General features: G+C 46.3%; 1 protein-coding gene across 1 annotated transcript in view; it reads left to right on the top strand.

Annotated features, from left to right (window-relative positions):
- Window positions 1–18,568, top strand: part of LOC139235136 (electrogenic sodium bicarbonate cotransporter 4-like) — a 151,275-nt gene that overhangs the window by 117,939 nt on the left and 14,768 nt on the right. Inside the window, exon 25 of the mRNA XM_070866348.1 lies at window positions 5,863–6,030. Coding sequence (XP_070722449.1) covers window positions 5,863–6,030 — 168 coding nt within the window. The remainder of the gene's footprint in view (window positions 1–5,862; window positions 6,031–18,568) is intronic.

Genomic DNA, 18,568 nt, shown 5'->3' with positions numbered 1-18,568 from the left:
AGCTTTAAGTTGCAACGACACTTGCATTTATAAAGCACCTTTAATGTAGTAAAACGTCCCAAGACACTTCACTGAAGAATAATCAAATTGCCACTGAGCCAAAGAGGGAGACATTAGGGCAGGTTCCCAAGCTTGGTCAAAGAGGTAGGTTTTATGGAGCGTCTAAAGAAGGAGAAAGACTTGCATTTATATAGCGCCGTTCACAACCACCGGACTTCTCAAAGCTCTTTACAGCCAATGAAGTACTTTTGGGGTGTAGTCACTGTTGTAATGTGGGAAACGGGCAGTCAATTTGTGCACAGCAAGCTCCCACAAACAGCAATGTGATAATGACCAGATAATCTGTTTTTGTTATGTTGATTGAGGGATAAATATTTGCCCAGGACACCAGGGATAACTCCCCTGCTCTTCTTTGAAATAGTGCCATGGGATCTTTTAAGTCCACCTGAGAGAGCAGACGGGGCCTCGGTTTAACGTCTCATCCGAATGTCAGCACCTCCCAACAGTGCAGCACTCCCTCAGCACTGCACTGGAGTGTCAGCCTGGATTTATGTGCTCAGGTTCCTGGAGTGGGACTTGAACCCACAACCTTCTGACTCAGAGGCGAGTGTGCTGCCCACTGAGCCACAGCTGACACTCGATCGTGGGACGAAGGAACTCGGGAGTGCACAAGAAGGCAGAATTGGAGGAACGCAGACATCTCGGGGAGTTGTAGGGCTGGAGGTGGTTATAGAGACAGGGAGGGGCGAGGCCTTGAAGGGATTTGAACTTAAGGATGAGACATTTGGCTCTTTAACCCACGATAGAATCCAAAAATAGCCAGAACTCTGCTGTCCAGCAATTGTTAGTGAAGTCCAGTCACATCAAAGTAAAACTCATCTCCTGAGGTAGCTTTTCCAACTGCACTAATGTACTCTCAATGTTTAGATTGTGAAACCATGAGGCATTTATCTGAATCAGACAACAGCGTTATTTCAGGGCTTGGAGCTTAACACTGGCAGCTAAGGATAGATACGGGGAATTTAATTTAAGAAAACTGGCAGAAGAACCAGGAGGGAGTTGAGGAAAATGTTTTTAATGTAGTGGGTTGTTAAGGCCTGGGTAACACTGCCTGAAAGGCTGGTGGCAGCAGATTAAATGGCCCGTGTTTTACCGCCCCCACAGTGTTAACATGTCTGTAAGGGCCGCGCAGGTTCTCGCTCGCGAAGCGCATGCACAAAAACCCAGAGCTAGAGATACGGCACGTCCCAGGAAATGGACAATCACGGGCAGAGAGTGGACAATCACGGGCAGAGAGTGGACAATCACGGGCAGAGAGTGGACAATCACGGGCAGAGAGTGGACAATCACGGGCAGAGAGTGGACAATCACGGGCAGAGAGTGGACAATCACGGGCAGAGAGTCGGGCTACTTGCCCAACTGCTGTCCAGTGAATGCCCGTGAAATTCTTAGCCTAGTGAAGCAAGTGTAAGGCCTGATTTTACCAGCGTAAGAGTTTTAAAAAGCATTACACATTAAAACACCTACAAAACAAAATAAGGTTATTTTTAGCCTCTTTAAAATGTTTAAATTTATTTTTCAAAAATGTACATATTTGTTTTAAATGTTTAATTAAATGGTATTTCAATTCATTTTCAATGTGTAATGTTTTAATTTAATTGGTGTGTAATTTTGTATGTGATCCCCATTCATATTTATGGGGGTACACACGAAAATGGAATCCCTATAAAGCATGAATGGTGATTACCTTCTTTTATTGGTTGGGCCGGCCCATGTGATCCCAGGGGCGCTTGCTGACCACGTGTGCGCCTGGAATACGTGGACCTCTACCCGCGCGTTCCCTGAGAGGCCCAAGAGCGCGAGTTGCCGCGGATCTCGAGGCCCCAGGTAGAATCGTAGAATCATAAATTTACAGCACGGTGGGAGGCCATTCGGCCCATCGTGTCCGTGCCGGCCGACCAAGAGTTACCCAGCCTAATCCCACTTTCCAGCTCTCGGTTCGTAGCCCTGCAGGTTACAGCACTTAATGCACATCCAGGTACTTTTTAAATGTGGTGAGGGTTTCTGCCTCTACCACCCTTTCAGGCCATGAGTTCCAGACCCCCACCACCCTCTGGGTGAAGAAGTTTCCCCTCAAATCCCCTCTAAACCTCCCAGCCCCCCGCCGTAGACACAGATTGTAAGTGCGGATCGGGAGGCCGTTCGGCCGCAAATTCAGGTCCAACAGTAATTTTCAAAAGAGAATAGAAACATAGAAACATAGAAAATAGGTGCAGGAGTAGGCCATTCGGCCCTTCTAGCCTGCACCGCCATTCAATGAGTTCATGGCTGAACATGCAACTTCAGTACCCCATTCCTGCTTTCTCACCATACCCCTTGATTCCCCTAGTAGTAAGGACTTCATCTAACTCCTTTTTGAATATATTTAGTGAATTGGCCTCAACAACTTTCTGTGGTAGAGAATTCCACAGGTTCACCACTCTCTGGGTGAAGAAATTCCTCCTCATCTCGGTCCTAAATGGCTTCCCCCTTATCCTTAGACTGTGTCCCCTGGTTCTGGACTTCACCAACATTGGGAACATTCTTCCTGCATCTAACCTGTCTAACCCCGTCAGAATTTTAAACGTTTCTATGAGGTCCCCTCTCATTCTTCTGAACTCCAGTGAATACAAGCCCAGTTGATCCAATCTTTCTTGATAGGTCAGTCCCGCCATCCCGGGAATCAGTCTGGTGAACCTTCGCTGCACTCCCTCAATAGCAAGAATGTCCTTCCTCAGGTTAGGAGACCAAAACTGTACACAATACTCCAGGTGTGGCCTCACCAAGGCCCTGTACAATTGTAGCAACACCTCCCTGCCCTTGTACTCAAATCCCCTCGCTATGAAGGCCAACATGCCATTTGCTTTCTTAACCGCCTGCTGTACCTGCATGCCAGCCTTCAATGACTGATGTACCATGACACCCAGGTCTCTTTGCACCTGCCCTTTTCCTAATCTGTCACCATTCAGATAATAGTCTGTCTCTCTGTTTTTACCACCAAAGTGGATAACCTCACATTTATCCACATTATACTTCATCTGCCATGCATTTGCCCACTCACCTAACCTATTGAACATGTACTTGAAAAGAAAAAAAAATGCAGGGCTATGAGAAAAGAGGAGGGGCTTGGGACTAACTGGATTGTTCTTTCAAAGACACAGTACAGGCACAATGGGCCAAATGGCCTCCTTCTGTGCTGTACGATTCAGTGCTGTATGATTGGCCACCCAATCATCTCGCTGTGCTCTCACAGGTGTTAAGTTATTTCACTTTAAGGATATTTGTACTGTCTACTATTGCTGTATAACAGTGACGACATTCAGAAATGATTCATTAGTAGTGACAAGCATTGAGATAACTTAAGGACACGATAAGTTTCTATCTTACTCACACTCTGTTAGAAAAATTGTTTTTTTTGTTCCTGGGGTATGAGCGTCGCTGGCAAGGCCGGCATTTATTGCCCATCCCTAATTGCCCCTTGAGAAGGTGGTGGTGAACCGCCTTCTTGAACCATTGCAGTCCGTGTGGTGAAGGTACTCCACAGTGCTGTTAGGGAGGGAGTTCCAGGATTGTGACCCAGCGACGATGAAGGAACGGCCGATATATTTCCAAGTCGGGATGGTGTGTGACTGGGAGGGAAACGTGGAGGTGGTGGTGTTCCCATGCACCTGCTGCCCTTGTCCTTCTAGGTGATAGAGGTCGCGGGTTTGGGAGGTATATTGTATGCATCTGTGACTATGCTCACACGTTGGTGGAGCTGTTGAGATGGGAGTGGCTTACCCAGTCACGTGATGTTCACAAGACTCAATAAAACCCCAGCCGGTTGGGTTCGGGGGATCCACGATGGGGCAGGTGGTTGTGAGCCTGGTGGTTGAACTGGTAATGTGCAATGTGATTGTTAAACCTTTGTTAATAAACCAACTAGTTCTTAATAGCAATGTGTTGCTATGGATTCTTAAACAAAGAACCCATGGAGCAAATACATTACAGGAGGTGCTGCCAAAGAAGCCTTGGCGACGTTGCAGAGCTTCTTGGCTGTTTTGGTTAGATTCTACAATTTGACATGCAATTTGCTTCTTTCCTTTTATCACGGGCCTTGCTCGCAGTGTCTGTGAGGGCCGTTCCATCCCACAGCGGAGAACACGTGGTGACTATTCAGAAAAATGAAGCGGTGATGAGGGACAGCTCACCTGTAGCAAGGTTTACTTGTCTTCTGCCTGTTGGTACAGCGTGTTGCTAAACCCAAGTACTGTGTCAGGGCTGGGGGAAGAAAGGAGACTATCAGAGCGATCTTTATAAACCACAGAAGCCACAGTTGCAAGCTCCATCCTGCAGATTTACGAGAATGGTTCCAGGGATGAGGGACTTCAGTGACGGGGATAGACTGGAGAAGCTGGGATTGTTCTCCTTGGAGCAGAGAAGGTTGAGAGGAGATTTGATCGAAGTGTTCAAAATCATGAGGGGTCTGGACAGAGTAGAGAGAGAGAAACTGTTCCCATTGATGGAAGGGTCGGGAACCAGAGGACACAGATTTAAGGCGATTGGTAGAAGGACCAAAGGCGACACGAGAGAAAACGTTTTTACGCAGCGAGTGGTTGGGATCGGGAATGCACGGCCTGAGAGGGTGGTGGAGGCAGACTCAATCGTGGCTTTCAAAAGGGAGTTGGATAAGTCCCTGAAGGCAAAAGATTTGTGGAGCGGGGGAGTGGGACTGGCTGAAATGCTCTCTTGGCGAGCCGGCACAGGCTCAATGGGCCGAATGGCCTTCTGCTGTGCTGTTAGTAATCTATGGCTCTGTCCAGCACTGTGGCCACAATACATCATGTGGGTCACCATGACCAGCCTTTGTGTGGCACACCGCACCATCCCATTTCTGCAAGCTTTTCAACTTGGCTTCTTGGAATTCAAAAGGGGAGAAATTGGCCTCCTTTACGCCTCCTATTCGTGTCTCTGGGGGACGGTAACTGGATGTTAACGGCTTTCCGACCGGGCGCGGTGAGTGTACCGATGCCCGCGAAGTCCCTGGCGGGTTAGCGCCGGCAGTAAATCGTACCGCCTCGATCTCCTGTGCCCCGGAGATCATGACATCATCAGGAGCACAGCGCCCCGTTACCACCCCGGATGTAATATTCACTCCCCCCTCCTGCAGCATTGCCAGGCCTCAACACCGGCAGCTGCAGGAGGTGTTGTCACCTCGGCTGTCCACTTGGGGAACGCTAATTAAAGCCAGTGGTTGTCAGGTAGGCCGCAATTTTATTTTCACCCCTCTATGCTGCATTAGGAATTTTTCCCCTGCTGCGACTGAGCGGGCCCTCACTCCGTTAGAGTGCTTGGGGAGGCTCTTTGTGGATCGCAGGTCCCAGCCTTACCATCAAACCACGTCAGCATGGGCCCTGTCCTTTAAGGGAGGGGAGGAGCCTGTGATCCCGGCAGCGCTGCACGGGACATTGCTCAGCGCACTGCCGCTATCGCCTCTCTCGCTCCGTGTCGCACTCCAAGGGAAGCAGTAGCGCTTGATTTAGCGTTCCACTTCCCTCCTGGAGCGCTGAACCGGAAGTTCGTGTCCATGGGAATTGCGTAACGCCCAGCAATATTCTTGTGCTCCCACAACAGTTAGCCCCAAGTGGAGCACCACGCAATTTCAAGCCCAAAGACCGAGCACAAAAGTGGAAAAAATGACCGACAAAAGCCTCTCTCTGGAAAAGGTTCATACTTCGCAAACACTCTGATTGTGGAAGAACTGCATTGTGTGTTCATTTATTGGCAGCAGTTTTGCACAAGTGATCGCCTGCAAGGTCTCACACTTATTTCCATTCCCGCTAGATTCTCGCACTCATTTTTGTGCGAAAGCTGCTGGATCTGGTTTTCTCCCAGCATGACCTCGCCTGGTTAGACGACATCCTGCCTGATAAAGACAAGAAGAAAAAAAAGTCCAAGACCAAAGACCGAGAGCGAGAGCAAGAGCGAGACAGCGGCGATGAGGTGAGCAAGGTCAGTGCAATGAAATACTCTCCATTTCACCAGGTGATTTACACTCTGTGTTTTTAATGTACTTTTCAAGCCCTCTGGTGAACAGGTTCGCAATCAGAAACAAACAGAAGCTTTGACATTAAGGCACACAGCTAGTGTACTGTATAGTAATGCACACAGCTAGTGTACCATATACTAATGCACACAGCTAGTGTACCGTACAGTAAGGCACACAGCTAGTGTACCGTACAGTAATGCACACAGCTAGTGTACCGTACAGTAAGGCACACAGCTAGTGTACCATATACTAATGCACACAGCTAGTGTACCGTACAGTAATGCACACAGCTAGTGTACCGTATAGTAATGCACACAGCTAGTGTACCGTACAGTAAGGCACACAGCTAGTGTACCATATAGTAATGCACACAGCTAGTATACCGTATAGTAATGTACACAGCTAGTGTATCGTACAGTAAGGCACACAGCTAGTGTACCATATAGTAATGCACACAGCTAGTGTACCGTACAGTAATGCACACAGCTAGTGTACCGTATAGTAATGCACACAGCTAGGGTACTGTAAAGTAATGCACACAGCTAGTGTACCGTATAGTAATGCACACAGCTAGTGTACTGTATAGTAATGCACACAGCTAGTGTGCTGTAAAGTAATGCACACAGCTAGGGTACTGTAAAGTAATGCACACAGCTAGTGTACCATAGAGTAATGCACACAGCTAGTGTACTGTGTAGTAATGCACATAGCTAGGGTACTGTAAAGTAATGCACACAGCTAGTGTACCATATAGTAATGCACACAGCTAGTGTACCGTACAGTAATGCACACAGCTAGTGTACCGTACAGTAATGCACACAGCTAGTGTACCATATAGTAATGCACACAGCTAGTGTATCGTACAGTAATGCACACAGCTAGTGTACCATATAGTAATGCACACAGCTAGGGTACTGTACAGTAATACACACAGCTAGTGTACTGTAAAGTAATGCACACAGCTAGGGTACTGTAAAGTAATGCACACAGCTAGTGTACCATGCAGTAATGCACACAGCTAGTGTACCATACAGTAATGAACACAGCTAGTGTACCATATAGTAATGCACACAGCTAGTGTATTGTACAGTAATGCACACAGCTAGTGTACCATATAATAATGCACACAGCTAGTGTACCGTGCAGTAATGCACACAGCTAGTGTACCGTACAGTAATGCACACAGCTAGTGTACCGTATAGTAATGCACACAGCTAGTGCACCATATAGTAATGCACACAGCTAGTGTAACGTGCAGTAATGCACACAGCTAGTGTACTGTACAGTAATGCACACAGCTAGTGTACCATATAGTAATGCACACAGCTAGTGCACCATATAGTAATGCACACAGCTAGTGTACCGTGCAGTAATGCACACAGCTAGTGTACAGTATAGTAATGCACACAGCTAGTGTACCATATAGTAATGCACACAGCTAGTGTACCGTATAGTAATGCACACAGCTAGTGTACCGTACACCAGGCACACAACCTTGCATCCAAAGGACCAGAAACTGCCAGGACAAGTGCGCAGATTTTTTAAAAAATTATTCCTTCACAGGATGTGGGCGTCACTGCCAAGGCCGGCATTTATTGCCCCTTGAGAAGGTGGCAATGAGCTGCCTTCTTGAACTGCTGCAGTCTGTGTGGTGAAGGTGCTCCCACAGCGTTGACTTTGTCGTAGTGGTTTGGTATAACAGAGTGTTTCGCTGGGCCATGTCAGAGTCAACCACATTGCTGTGGGTCTGGAGTCACTTTTAGGCCAAATCAGTAAGGGCAGCAGATTTCCTTCCCTAAAGGGACATTAGTGAACTAGCTTTTCTTACAATGTGTTGGTTTCAAAGTCACCATTACTGATGCTTGCTTTTTAATTCCAGATTATTTAATTAACTGAATTTAAATTCCCCAGCTGCCATGGTGGGATTTGAATTCATGTCTCTGGAGCATTAGCCCAGGCCTCGGGATTACTGGTCCAGTAACTGACCACTGTGCTACTACACCCCTAGAAGCTACGACTCTGAAGGGAGTTACAGTCCATACTAAAATGAGCTTGGCTAGTTGTGGGATCCATAAACCACCCACGAATCAGCGCCAACTTCCTGGGCTCAAACTCCCAACACATCTGGATTATCACAGCACCAACTACTGGGCAGGACAAGGCCCGACACTGTGCTGTGGTTAAGCAGAACTTGTATTGGAGGCTGTTCAGAGAAGGTTCACTCGGTTAATTCCGGAGATGAGGGGGTTGACTTATGAGGATAGGTTGAGTAGGTTGGGCCTCTACTCATTGGAGTTCAGAAGAACGAGAGGTGATAAGAAATAGGAGCAGGAGTAGGCCATATGGCCCCTCGAGCCTGCTCTGCCATTTAATAAGATCATGGCTGATCTGATCATGGACTCAGCTCCACTTCCCTGCCCGCTCCCCATAACCCCTTATCCCCTTATCATTAAAGAAACTGTCTATTTCTGTCTTAAATTTATTCAATGTCCCAGCTTCCACAGCTCTTTGAGGCAGCAAATTCCACAGATTTACAACCTTCTGAGAGAAGAAATTTCTCCTCATCTCTGTTTTAAATGGGCGGCCCCTTATTCTAAGACCATGCCCTCTAGTTCTAGTCTCCCCCATCAGTGGAAACATCCTCTCTGCATCCACCTTGTCAAGCCCCCTCATAATCTTATACGTTTCGATAAGATCACCTCTCATTCTTCTGAACTCCAATGAGTATAGGCCCAACCTCCTCAACCTTTCCTCATAAGTCAACCCCCTCATCCCCGAATCAACCGAGTGAACCTTCTCTGAATTGCCTCCAAAGCAAGTATATCCTTTCGTAAATATGGAAACCAAAACTGCTCGCAGTATTCCAGGTGTGGCCTCACCAATACCCTGTATAACTGTAGCAAGACTTCCCTGCTTTAATACTCCATCCCCTTTGCAATAAAGGCCAAGATACCATTGGCCTTCCTGGTCACTTGCTGTACCTGCATACTATCCTTTTGTGTTTCATGTACAAGTACCCCCAGGTCCCTCTGTACTGCGGCACTTTGCAATCTTTCTCCATTTAAATAATAACTTGCTCTTTGATTTTTTTTCTGCCAAAGTGCATGACCTCACACTTTCCAACATTATACTCCATCTACCAAATTTTTGCCCATTCACTTAGCCTGTCTATGACCTTTTGAAGATTTTTTGTGTCCTCCTCACACATTGCTTTTCCTCCCACCTTTGTATCGTCAGCAAACTTGGCTACGTTACACTCAGTCCCTTCTTCCATGTCGTTAATAAAGATTGTAAATAGTTGGGGTCCCAACACTGATCTCTGTGGCACCCCATTAGTTACTGGTTGCCAACCAGAGAATAAACCATTTACCTTGATCCTCTGTTTTCTGTTAGTTAGCCAATCCTCTATCCATGCTAATATATTACCTCGATCCCTGTGAACTTTTATCTTGTGCAGTAACCTTTTATGTGGCACCTTGTCAAATGCTTTCTGAAAGTTCAAATACACCACATCCACTGTTTCCCCGTTGTTAAGTATGCAAACCTCACCAATGTTTAAGACTTGCCATCAGGGGGCACACCTGTGGGAGACCTAAGGGTCACCTGTGCACCCTGGGCAAGCAGGTATAAAAGGCAATCCAGCATGCTGCTTCCTCACTCTGGAGTTACATTAGAGACCAAGGTCACAATGGTTGGAGCTTACAGTCTTGTGGAGTTATTCTGAACATAACAACCTTTATCCATCCTGTTCGTTACATCCTCAAAGAATTCCAACAAATTTGTCAAACATGACTCCCCCTTCATAAATCCATGCTGACTCTGCCTGACCGAATTTTGCTTTTCCAAATGTCCTGCTACTGCTTCTTTAATAATGAACTCCAGCATTTTCCCAACCACAGATGTTAGGCTAACTGGTCTATAATTTCATACTTTTTGTCTGCCTCCTTTTTTAAATAGGGGCGTTACATTTGCAGTTTTCCAATCTGCTGGAACCTCCCCAGAACCCAGGGAATTTTAGTAAATTACAACCAATGCATCCACAATCTCTGCGCGACTTCTCAAGACCTTAGGATGCAAGCCATCAGGTCCAGGGGATTTATCTGCCTTTAGTCCCATTATCTTACTGAGTACCACCTCCTTAGTGATTGTGATTGTGTTAAGTTCCTCCCCCCCCCTATAGTCCCTAGACTATCCACTGTCGGAATATTGTCAGTGTCCTCTACCGTAAAGACTGATGCAAAATATTTATTCAGAGTTTCTGCTATCTCCATGTTCCCCATTACTAATTCCCCGGTCATGTCCTCTAAGTGACCAACATTTACTTTAGCCACCCTTTTTCTTTTTATATACCTACAGAAACTCTTGCTATCTGTTTTTATATTTTGTGCTAGTTAACTTTCATAGTCTATCTTCCCTTTCTTAATCATTTTTTTATTCTCATGAGATGTTCCATAATAGCAAAGGGTACTACTCACTTAATATGTGCCTACACCCAGCGTATGATTAAAGTGAATACCCGCTATCCTGGCAGTAGTCATGAAGGCTTCATCCTGTGCCAGTTCACTGTGGCAGCTATCATTAAGCCGTCATGTTGAACCCATGGGTGGCTGCTATCTACTCTACACCTGGTTGATGACCTTTCCGCAACCCCTTGTGGCCAGGGGTCATATAATGACAGCTATGCTGGCACGAGGAACATCATCGGGCAAACCATCGGGGTGCTCAAGCAACAGTTCCGCTGCCTTGACCGCTCGGGAGGAGCCCTTCAGTAATCGCTGGAGCTGGTGTCCCAACTCGTGGTAGTCTGCTGCATCCTCCACAACTTGGCCATCATGAGAGTGCAGGCATTACTACTGCAGGTTCCGCGACCACCTTATGAGGAGGAGGGGGAGGAACAGGAGAAAGAGGAGGAGGGGAAGGAGGGAGCCTGCAAGACCCATGTTCCAGATGTGCTGTCCATCAGCGCATCATCGGACACCACTTCCCCTGATGAAACCCCAGATCCCTGTTGCTCAATAATTCCAGAACCATACCATCCCTCTGTTATGGAACATCACACAAGATCATAAGAATATTATAATTAGGAGCAGGAGTAGGCAATATGGTCCCTCTAGCCTGCTCCACCATTCAATACGATCAAGGCTGATCTTCAATCTCAACTCCACTTGACTCACTTAGAATTCAAAAGTTTTTCAATCCAAGCCTTGATATATACAACAATTCTGCATCCACAGCCCTTTGGAGTAAACATTTTTTTTATTGAAACGTATAAGATAATGAGGGGGCTCGACAAGGTGGATGCAGAGAGGATATTTCCACTCATAGGGGAAACTAAAACTAGGGGACATAGTCTCAGAATAAGGGGTCGCCCATTTAAAACTGAGATGAGGAGAAATTTCTTCTCTCAGGAGGGTTGTAAATCTGTGGCATTCTCTGCCCCAGAGAGCTGTGGAGGCTGGGTCATTGAATATATTTAAGGCGGAGATAGACAGATTTTTGAGCGAAAAGGGGATAAAAGGTTATGGGGAGCGGGCAGGGAAGTGGAGCTGAGTCTGTGATCAGCTCAGCCATGATCTTAGTAAATGGCGGAGCAGGCTCGAGGGGCCGAATGGCCGACTCCTGCTCCTATTTCTTATGTTCTAACTCCTTCAATAAGCTCGCGGACACAGGCAAAGCATTGGTGTCAGTCTGGGAAGGTGGTCTACAGTCTTTCCCCTGGACCAGGCAAGTTGGGCAGTGTCCCTAGACACCTGCTTGCCACACTCAGCCCCGCTCAACGCCCCTGCCAAAGAGCCGACCAGGATAGCCTGTACAGTGCAGGACATCAGCCTCTGAAGAGGGGGAGGGAAGAGGTAGAGACTCCTAGAGTGGGACAGGCCCCCACCTCCAGAGCCTGAGCCAACTACCCACTCATGCAGCATGCCTGCACCACACAACCCTACCACAGGAGGGCTGATTCTCGGAGCCGCTGTTTACAATGGCCAGGGAGACTCACAGGGAGCACGGTATCGTCACATCGCATAGTAAACTACAACTTGCATTTATATAGAAAGAAAGTCATTCATTTATATAGCGCCTTTCATGACCACCGGACGTCCCAAAGCGCTTTACAGCCAATGAAGTACTTTTTGGAGTGTAGTCACTGTTGTAATGTGGGAAACACTGCAGCCAATTTGCGCACAGCAAGCTCCCACAAACAGCAATGTGATAATGACCAGATAATCTGTTTTTTTGTGATGTTGATTGAGGGATAAATATTGGCCCCAGGACACCGGGGATAACTCCCCTGCTCTTCTTCAAAATAGTGCCATGGGATCTTTTACATCCACCTGAGAGAGGAGACGTTTAACATCTCATCTGAAAGACGGATTATTATTTGAAAGCAGGAACCTGACTCCCTAAATTAAACTGCAGTCTGCAATCACTCCCGGGATTCCATTCGTTTGTATGTAAACCACCCCAACAGTTGGATTGGATTCCTGTCTCGAAGCTTGTGAAGGAGAAGAATTTCTGTATGCCAGAATAGCCCTGGCTGGTGTTACAGTGCCCTCTGCTGGTCAGGCACCAGCATTGCATCACAAGCAAAGTACAGCGTTTGACAAGTTAATGACTCAGTTATAAAACGTGGTGACTCCTGCCAATGGAGTGACTCCTGCCAATGGAGTGACTCTTGCCAACGGAGTGACTTTGCCAACGGAGCGGGAGATACCAGCTTCCAAACTGTCAGGTCCCAAAATTTTAAAAATAATGTTCACCACAACGGGCGGAGAATCTGAGAGATGCTGAAGCACATCATTAATGATGTGTCATTAATGTTACTATAGTTTGATTAACATTACTGGGCTGGGTTAATGTTACTTGTGAATTGTCCAGTTTAAGAACCTGTCCTGAAGGCCAAAAAACAACTTTTAAAAATAATGCACAGTTTGAATTTTATTTAACCTTAACAGTTCTAACAAAATGCTCTAAATCCACATCTTTATTTCTCATTTTGGGCGACAACAAAAAAAGCGTACTGGAGTTGTGCACGCACAAATACTTCCGATTCATAAGAACATAAGAAATAGGAGCAGGAGTCGGCCATTCGGCCCCTCGAACCTGCTCCACCATTTAATACGATCATGGCTGATCTGATCCTGGCCTCAACTCCACTTCCCTGCCCGCTCCCCATAACTTTTGACCCCTTATCATTCAAAAAACTGTCTATCTCCGCCTTAAATATATTCAATGACCCAGCCTCCACAGCTCTCTGGGGCAGAGAATTCCAAAGATTCACCACCCTCTGAGAGAAGAAATTCCTCCTCATCTCCATTTTAAATGGGCGAACCTTTATTCTGAAACTGTGCCCCCTAGTTCTAGATTCCCCCACGAGGGGAAATATCCTCTCTGCATCTACCCTGTCAAGCCCCCTCAGAATCTTATATGTTTCAATAAGATCACCTCTCATTCTTCTAAACTCCAATGAGTATAGGCCCAACCTGCTCAACCTTTCTTCATATGACAACCCCTTCATCTCAGGAATCAACCGAGTGAACCTTCCCTGAACTGCCTCCAATGCAAGTATATCCTTCCTTAAATAAGGAGATCAAAACTGCACACAGTACTCTAGGTGTGACCTCACCAATACCCTGTACAGTTGTAGCAGGACTGCTCTGCTTTTATACTCTATCCCCCTTGCAATAAAGGCCAACATTCCATTTGCCTTCCTGATTACTTGCTGTACCTGCATACTAACTTTTTGCGTTTCATGCACAAGGACCCCCAGGTCCCTCTGTACTGCAGCATTTTGTAATCGCTCCCCGTTTAAATAATAATTTGTTTTTTTATTTTTCCTACCAAAATGGATAACCTCACACTTTCCCACATTATACTCCATCTGCCAAATATTTGCCCACTCACTGACCCTGTCTGTATCCCTTTGCAGATTCTTTGTGTCCTCCTCACACATTGCTTTCCCACCCATCTTCGTATCATCAGCAAACTTGGCTACATTACACTCGGTCCCTTCATCCAAGTCATTAATATAAATTGTAAATAGTTGAGGCCCCAGCACTGATCCCTGCGGCGTCCCACTAGTCACTGTTTGTCAACCTGAAAATAACCCATTTATCCCGACTCTCTGTTTTCTGTTAGTTAGCCAATCCTCTATCCATGCTAATATATTACCCCCAACCCCGTGAACTTTCATCTTGTGCAGTAACCGTTTGTGTGGCACCTTATCGAATGCTTTCTGGAAATCCAAATATACGATAACAACTGGTTCTACTTTATCCACTTTACTTGTTACATCCTCAAAGACCACCGACAGATTTGTCAAACATGATTTCCCTTTCATAAAACCATGCTGACTCTGCTTGACTGCAATATGATTTTCTAAATGTCCTGCTACTACTTCCATAATGATGGATTCCAGCATTTTCCCAACTGGTCTATAGTTTACTGCTTTCTGTCTGCCTCCTTTCTCAAATAGAGTTGTTACAATCCACTGGGACCGCCCCAGAATTCAGGGAATTTTGGTAAATTACAACCAATGTATCCACTATCTCTGCAGCCACTTCTGTTAAGACCCAGGATGCAGGCCGTCAGGTCCAGGGAACATCTGATTTTAGTCCCGTTAGCTTGCCGAGTACTTTATCTCTAGTGATAGTGATTGTTTTATGTCCCCTGACCCTGCAATAGCTCCTTAATTATCAATTATTGGGATGTTTTTAGTGTCTTCTACCGAGACAACCGATGCAAAATATTTATTTGTTGGCAGTATCTGCGTCCTTTATTAAATTGCTCTGTCACTGAGCTATTAGACAGAAGCTATTGAGGCACTTTCCCCACAGAAACAACAACACTCTGCCTTTATATAGCCCCTTTAAACACCTTTATATTGCACATTTATATTGCACTTTAAACACCTTTGTTACCTCTAGACTTGACTATCCCAACACACTCCTGGCTGGCCTCCCACATTCTACCCTACGTAAACTAGAGGTGATCCAAAACTCGGCAGCCCGTGTCCTAACTCGCACCAAGTCCCGCTCACCCATCACCCTCTGTGCTCGCTGACCTACATTGGCTCCCGGCTAAGCAACACTTCGATTTCAAAATTCTCATCCTTGTTTACAAATCCTTCCATGGCCCTCGCCCCTCCCTATCTCTGTAATCTCCTCCAGCCTCACAACCCTCCGAGATATCTGCGCCCCTCTAATTCTGCCCTCTTGAACATCCCTGATTATAATCGCTCTACCATCGGTGGCCGTGCCTTTTGTTGCCTGGGCCCCAAACTCTGGAACTCCCTCCCTAAACCTTTCCGCTTCTCTAACTCTCTTTCCTCCTTTAAGACGCTGCTTAAAACCTACCTCTTTGACCAAGCTTTTGGTCATCTGTCGTAATTTCTTCTGCTTTGGTTCGGTGTCAAATTTATTTGTTTTGTCTTAAAACATGCTGTGAAGCACCCTGGGATGTTTTGCTCCATCAAAGGTGCTATATAAATACAAGTCATTGTTGCAGTAAAACAACAACAACAAAATACTTCACAGGACACCGAGCCACACAAGGAGATATCAGGACAGGTGGCCAAAAGCTTGGTCAAAGAGGGAGGTTTTAACTAGCGTCATAATGGAGGCACGTGAGGTGAGGGGGAGGGGTTTAGAAAATGTTACACACTATAGCTCTCCTCTACCTCACCCAAATCATTATTTTTGATCATTTGGCCTTGGTGCTGGATATTGTAATGTATTTGCTCCATGGGTTCTTTGTTTAAGAATTCATAGCAACACATTGCTATTAAGAACTAGTTGGTTTATTAACAAAGGTTTAACAATCAAACTACACATTACCAGTTCATCCGCCTGGCTCACAACTTCATACCTCATCGTGGATGACCGAGACCCAACTGGCTGGGGTTTTATTGAGTCTTGTGAATATCACGTGACTGGCTCAGCCACTCACAATGCAACAGCCCTACAAACCTGTGAGCATCCACACAGGTGCATACATTGCAGGTATGGACAAGTCCTTTTCCATGAGGCCATCACAGCTAATACTCACCCTGTCTTTACCTGGTGTTCACACATACAAAGCTCTCAGCACAATCACTGGAGAATTGTTGGGAGTGGGAACGTCGGCCGATCTATACCCCCCCGCTCACCAAGGTCAGAGGCCAGGTCAGGAAACCACTTCCACCTGACCCTCGCAAGGGAAGCCCACTGAATTCACTGAACCTGAAAAGCCATTGGTGCCACTGTCTGGAAAGGCTGACGGTGCAAAGTGTTTCTGAGCCGTCGCTAGCGAGCTCGCTCAGAATTTTGCACACCTCAGAAACAGAAAACAATAGAATAATATAAGAACATAAGAAATAGGAGCAGGAGTCGGCCATTCGGCCCCTCGAGCCTGCTCCGCCATTCAATAAGATCATGGCTGATCTGATCCTGGCCTCAACTCCACTTCCCTGCCCGCTCCCCATAACCCTTTACTCCCTTATCGCTCAAAATCTGTCTATCTCCACCTTAAATATATTCAATGACCCAGCCTCCACAGCTCTCTGGGGCAGAGAATTCCACAGATTTACAACTCTCTGAGAGAAGAAATTCCTCCCCATTTTCATTTCAAATGGGCGACCCCCTATTCTGAAACTATGGCCCCTAGTTCTAGATTCCCCCATGAGGGGAAACATCCTCTCTGCATCTACCCTGTTAAGCCCCCTCAGAATCTTATAAGTTTCAATAAAGACCACCTCTCATTCTTCTAAACTCCAATGAATATAGGCCCAACCTGCTCAACCTTTCTTCATAAGACAACCCCTTCATCTCAGGAATCAACCGAGTGAACCTTCTCTGAACTGCCTCCAATACAACTATAAACAAAAGGTTTGCAGCTGGCGATGGGATTCCAGTGACCGCTTGTGACTGAAACCCACCTCAGGATCAGTACACAACATGGGCTTTAGTTGCAAACTGTGACCAGTCGTGTGAGAAGCTTTTATTATGAGGAGGAACGACAGAAACAGAAGGAAAAATTGCAGGGGTACGGGGAAAAAGCAGGCGGGCGGGACTAACTGGATTGCTCTTTGAGGGAGCCGACGCTGACTCGGGCTGAATGGCCTCCTTCTGTGCCGTACTGCTCTCTGATCCTGTGAAACTGGGCCTCTTTTCATTGGATCAAAAGGAAAGAAAACTGAATTGATATAGCGCCGATCACAGCTTCAGGGCGCACAAAGCGCTTTACAACCAATTAAGTCGTTTTGAAGAGTAGTCACTGTTGTAATGTGGGAAACGCAGCAGCCAATTTATGCACAGCAAGCTCCCACACACAGCAATGTGATAATGACCAGATAATCTGTTTTTGTTCTGTTGATTGAGGGATAAATATTGGCCCCAGTACACCAGGGATAACTCCCCTGCTCTTTTTCAAAATGGTGCTCATGGGATCTTTCACGTTCACCTGAGAGAGCAGACGGGGCCTCGGTTTAACGTCCCATCCGAAGGACAGCACCTTCGACAGTGCAGCACTCCCTCAGCACTGCACTGGGGTGTTAGCCTGGATTTATGGGGTCAAGCGTCTGGAGAAAGTCTGATCTTCTCCCAGGACTACTCTATAGACCTCACACCACAATTTGCCCTGTGGGGAAATCACAGGTACAAGTGTGTTCGACCAGTCCATAACATGGTATCACAGGGAGCACTGCTTGAGAACAAACCTTCGGATTATCACGACATTCTGCTCTTTAACATACCTCTCACTTCACTTTGTTGCTAGATTCGAGATCACGATGCTATACTTGTTCAAGTCCTAAACCTTGTGCCTGAAATTCTAGGTTACCTTGCAGCCCAAGCCGTGCCCTCTCTCCGCACCAGTAAAGATTCCTATGGAGCTAATTGAACCTCAGAAAAATGGCTCCCAGGGCCCTGCTAGTGAGTAAAGTGCTCAGCAAGAGCTGCTTGTTATTCAATGTCTTATCTCGGTACTCAGCCAATCAACTCCTCCCTGCTACACGCTTAAAGCTAATAACCACTTTCATCCCTTTAACAATTTAATCACCTCTGCTCCACATTAACCACTGAGTCTTTGAGCACGCTCGCTTAACTATTGCAACCCTTAGCTGAGTATCACTATTTCTTTGGCGTTATTCCTCCCTCTGCCTTCCCTTTTGTGGTTCGCAGGCACTTGGCCAAAGTGGCCAGTTATCCCCTGTCAAGCTCTGGGTCACTGAAACTGATTGTCCAGTCCCACCCTGGCCAAGGTCAATCTCTTATCTTCTCATCATGTGCTACTTGTCTGTTGACACTCAATGTTTGAAAGCACGAGCAGCAAATAACAGTTGAAACGAACGGGAACTTGATGACTTCATGATTAGCATATTTCCTAAATACAATGTAACGTACTTGCTTCATGGGTTAAGAACATAAGAACATAAGAAATAGGAGCAGGAGTTGGCCATTTGGCCCCTCAAGCCTGCTCCGCCATTCAATAAGATCATGGCTGATCTGATCATGGGCTCAGCTCCACTTC

Source organism: Pristiophorus japonicus, chromosome 22 (genome assembly GCF_044704955.1).
Source record: "Pristiophorus japonicus isolate sPriJap1 chromosome 22, sPriJap1.hap1, whole genome shotgun sequence".
In the NCBI taxonomy this organism is placed as follows: domain Eukaryota; kingdom Metazoa; phylum Chordata; class Chondrichthyes; family Pristiophoridae; genus Pristiophorus; species Pristiophorus japonicus.
This window is presented reverse-complemented; position numbering and strand designations above follow the sequence as displayed.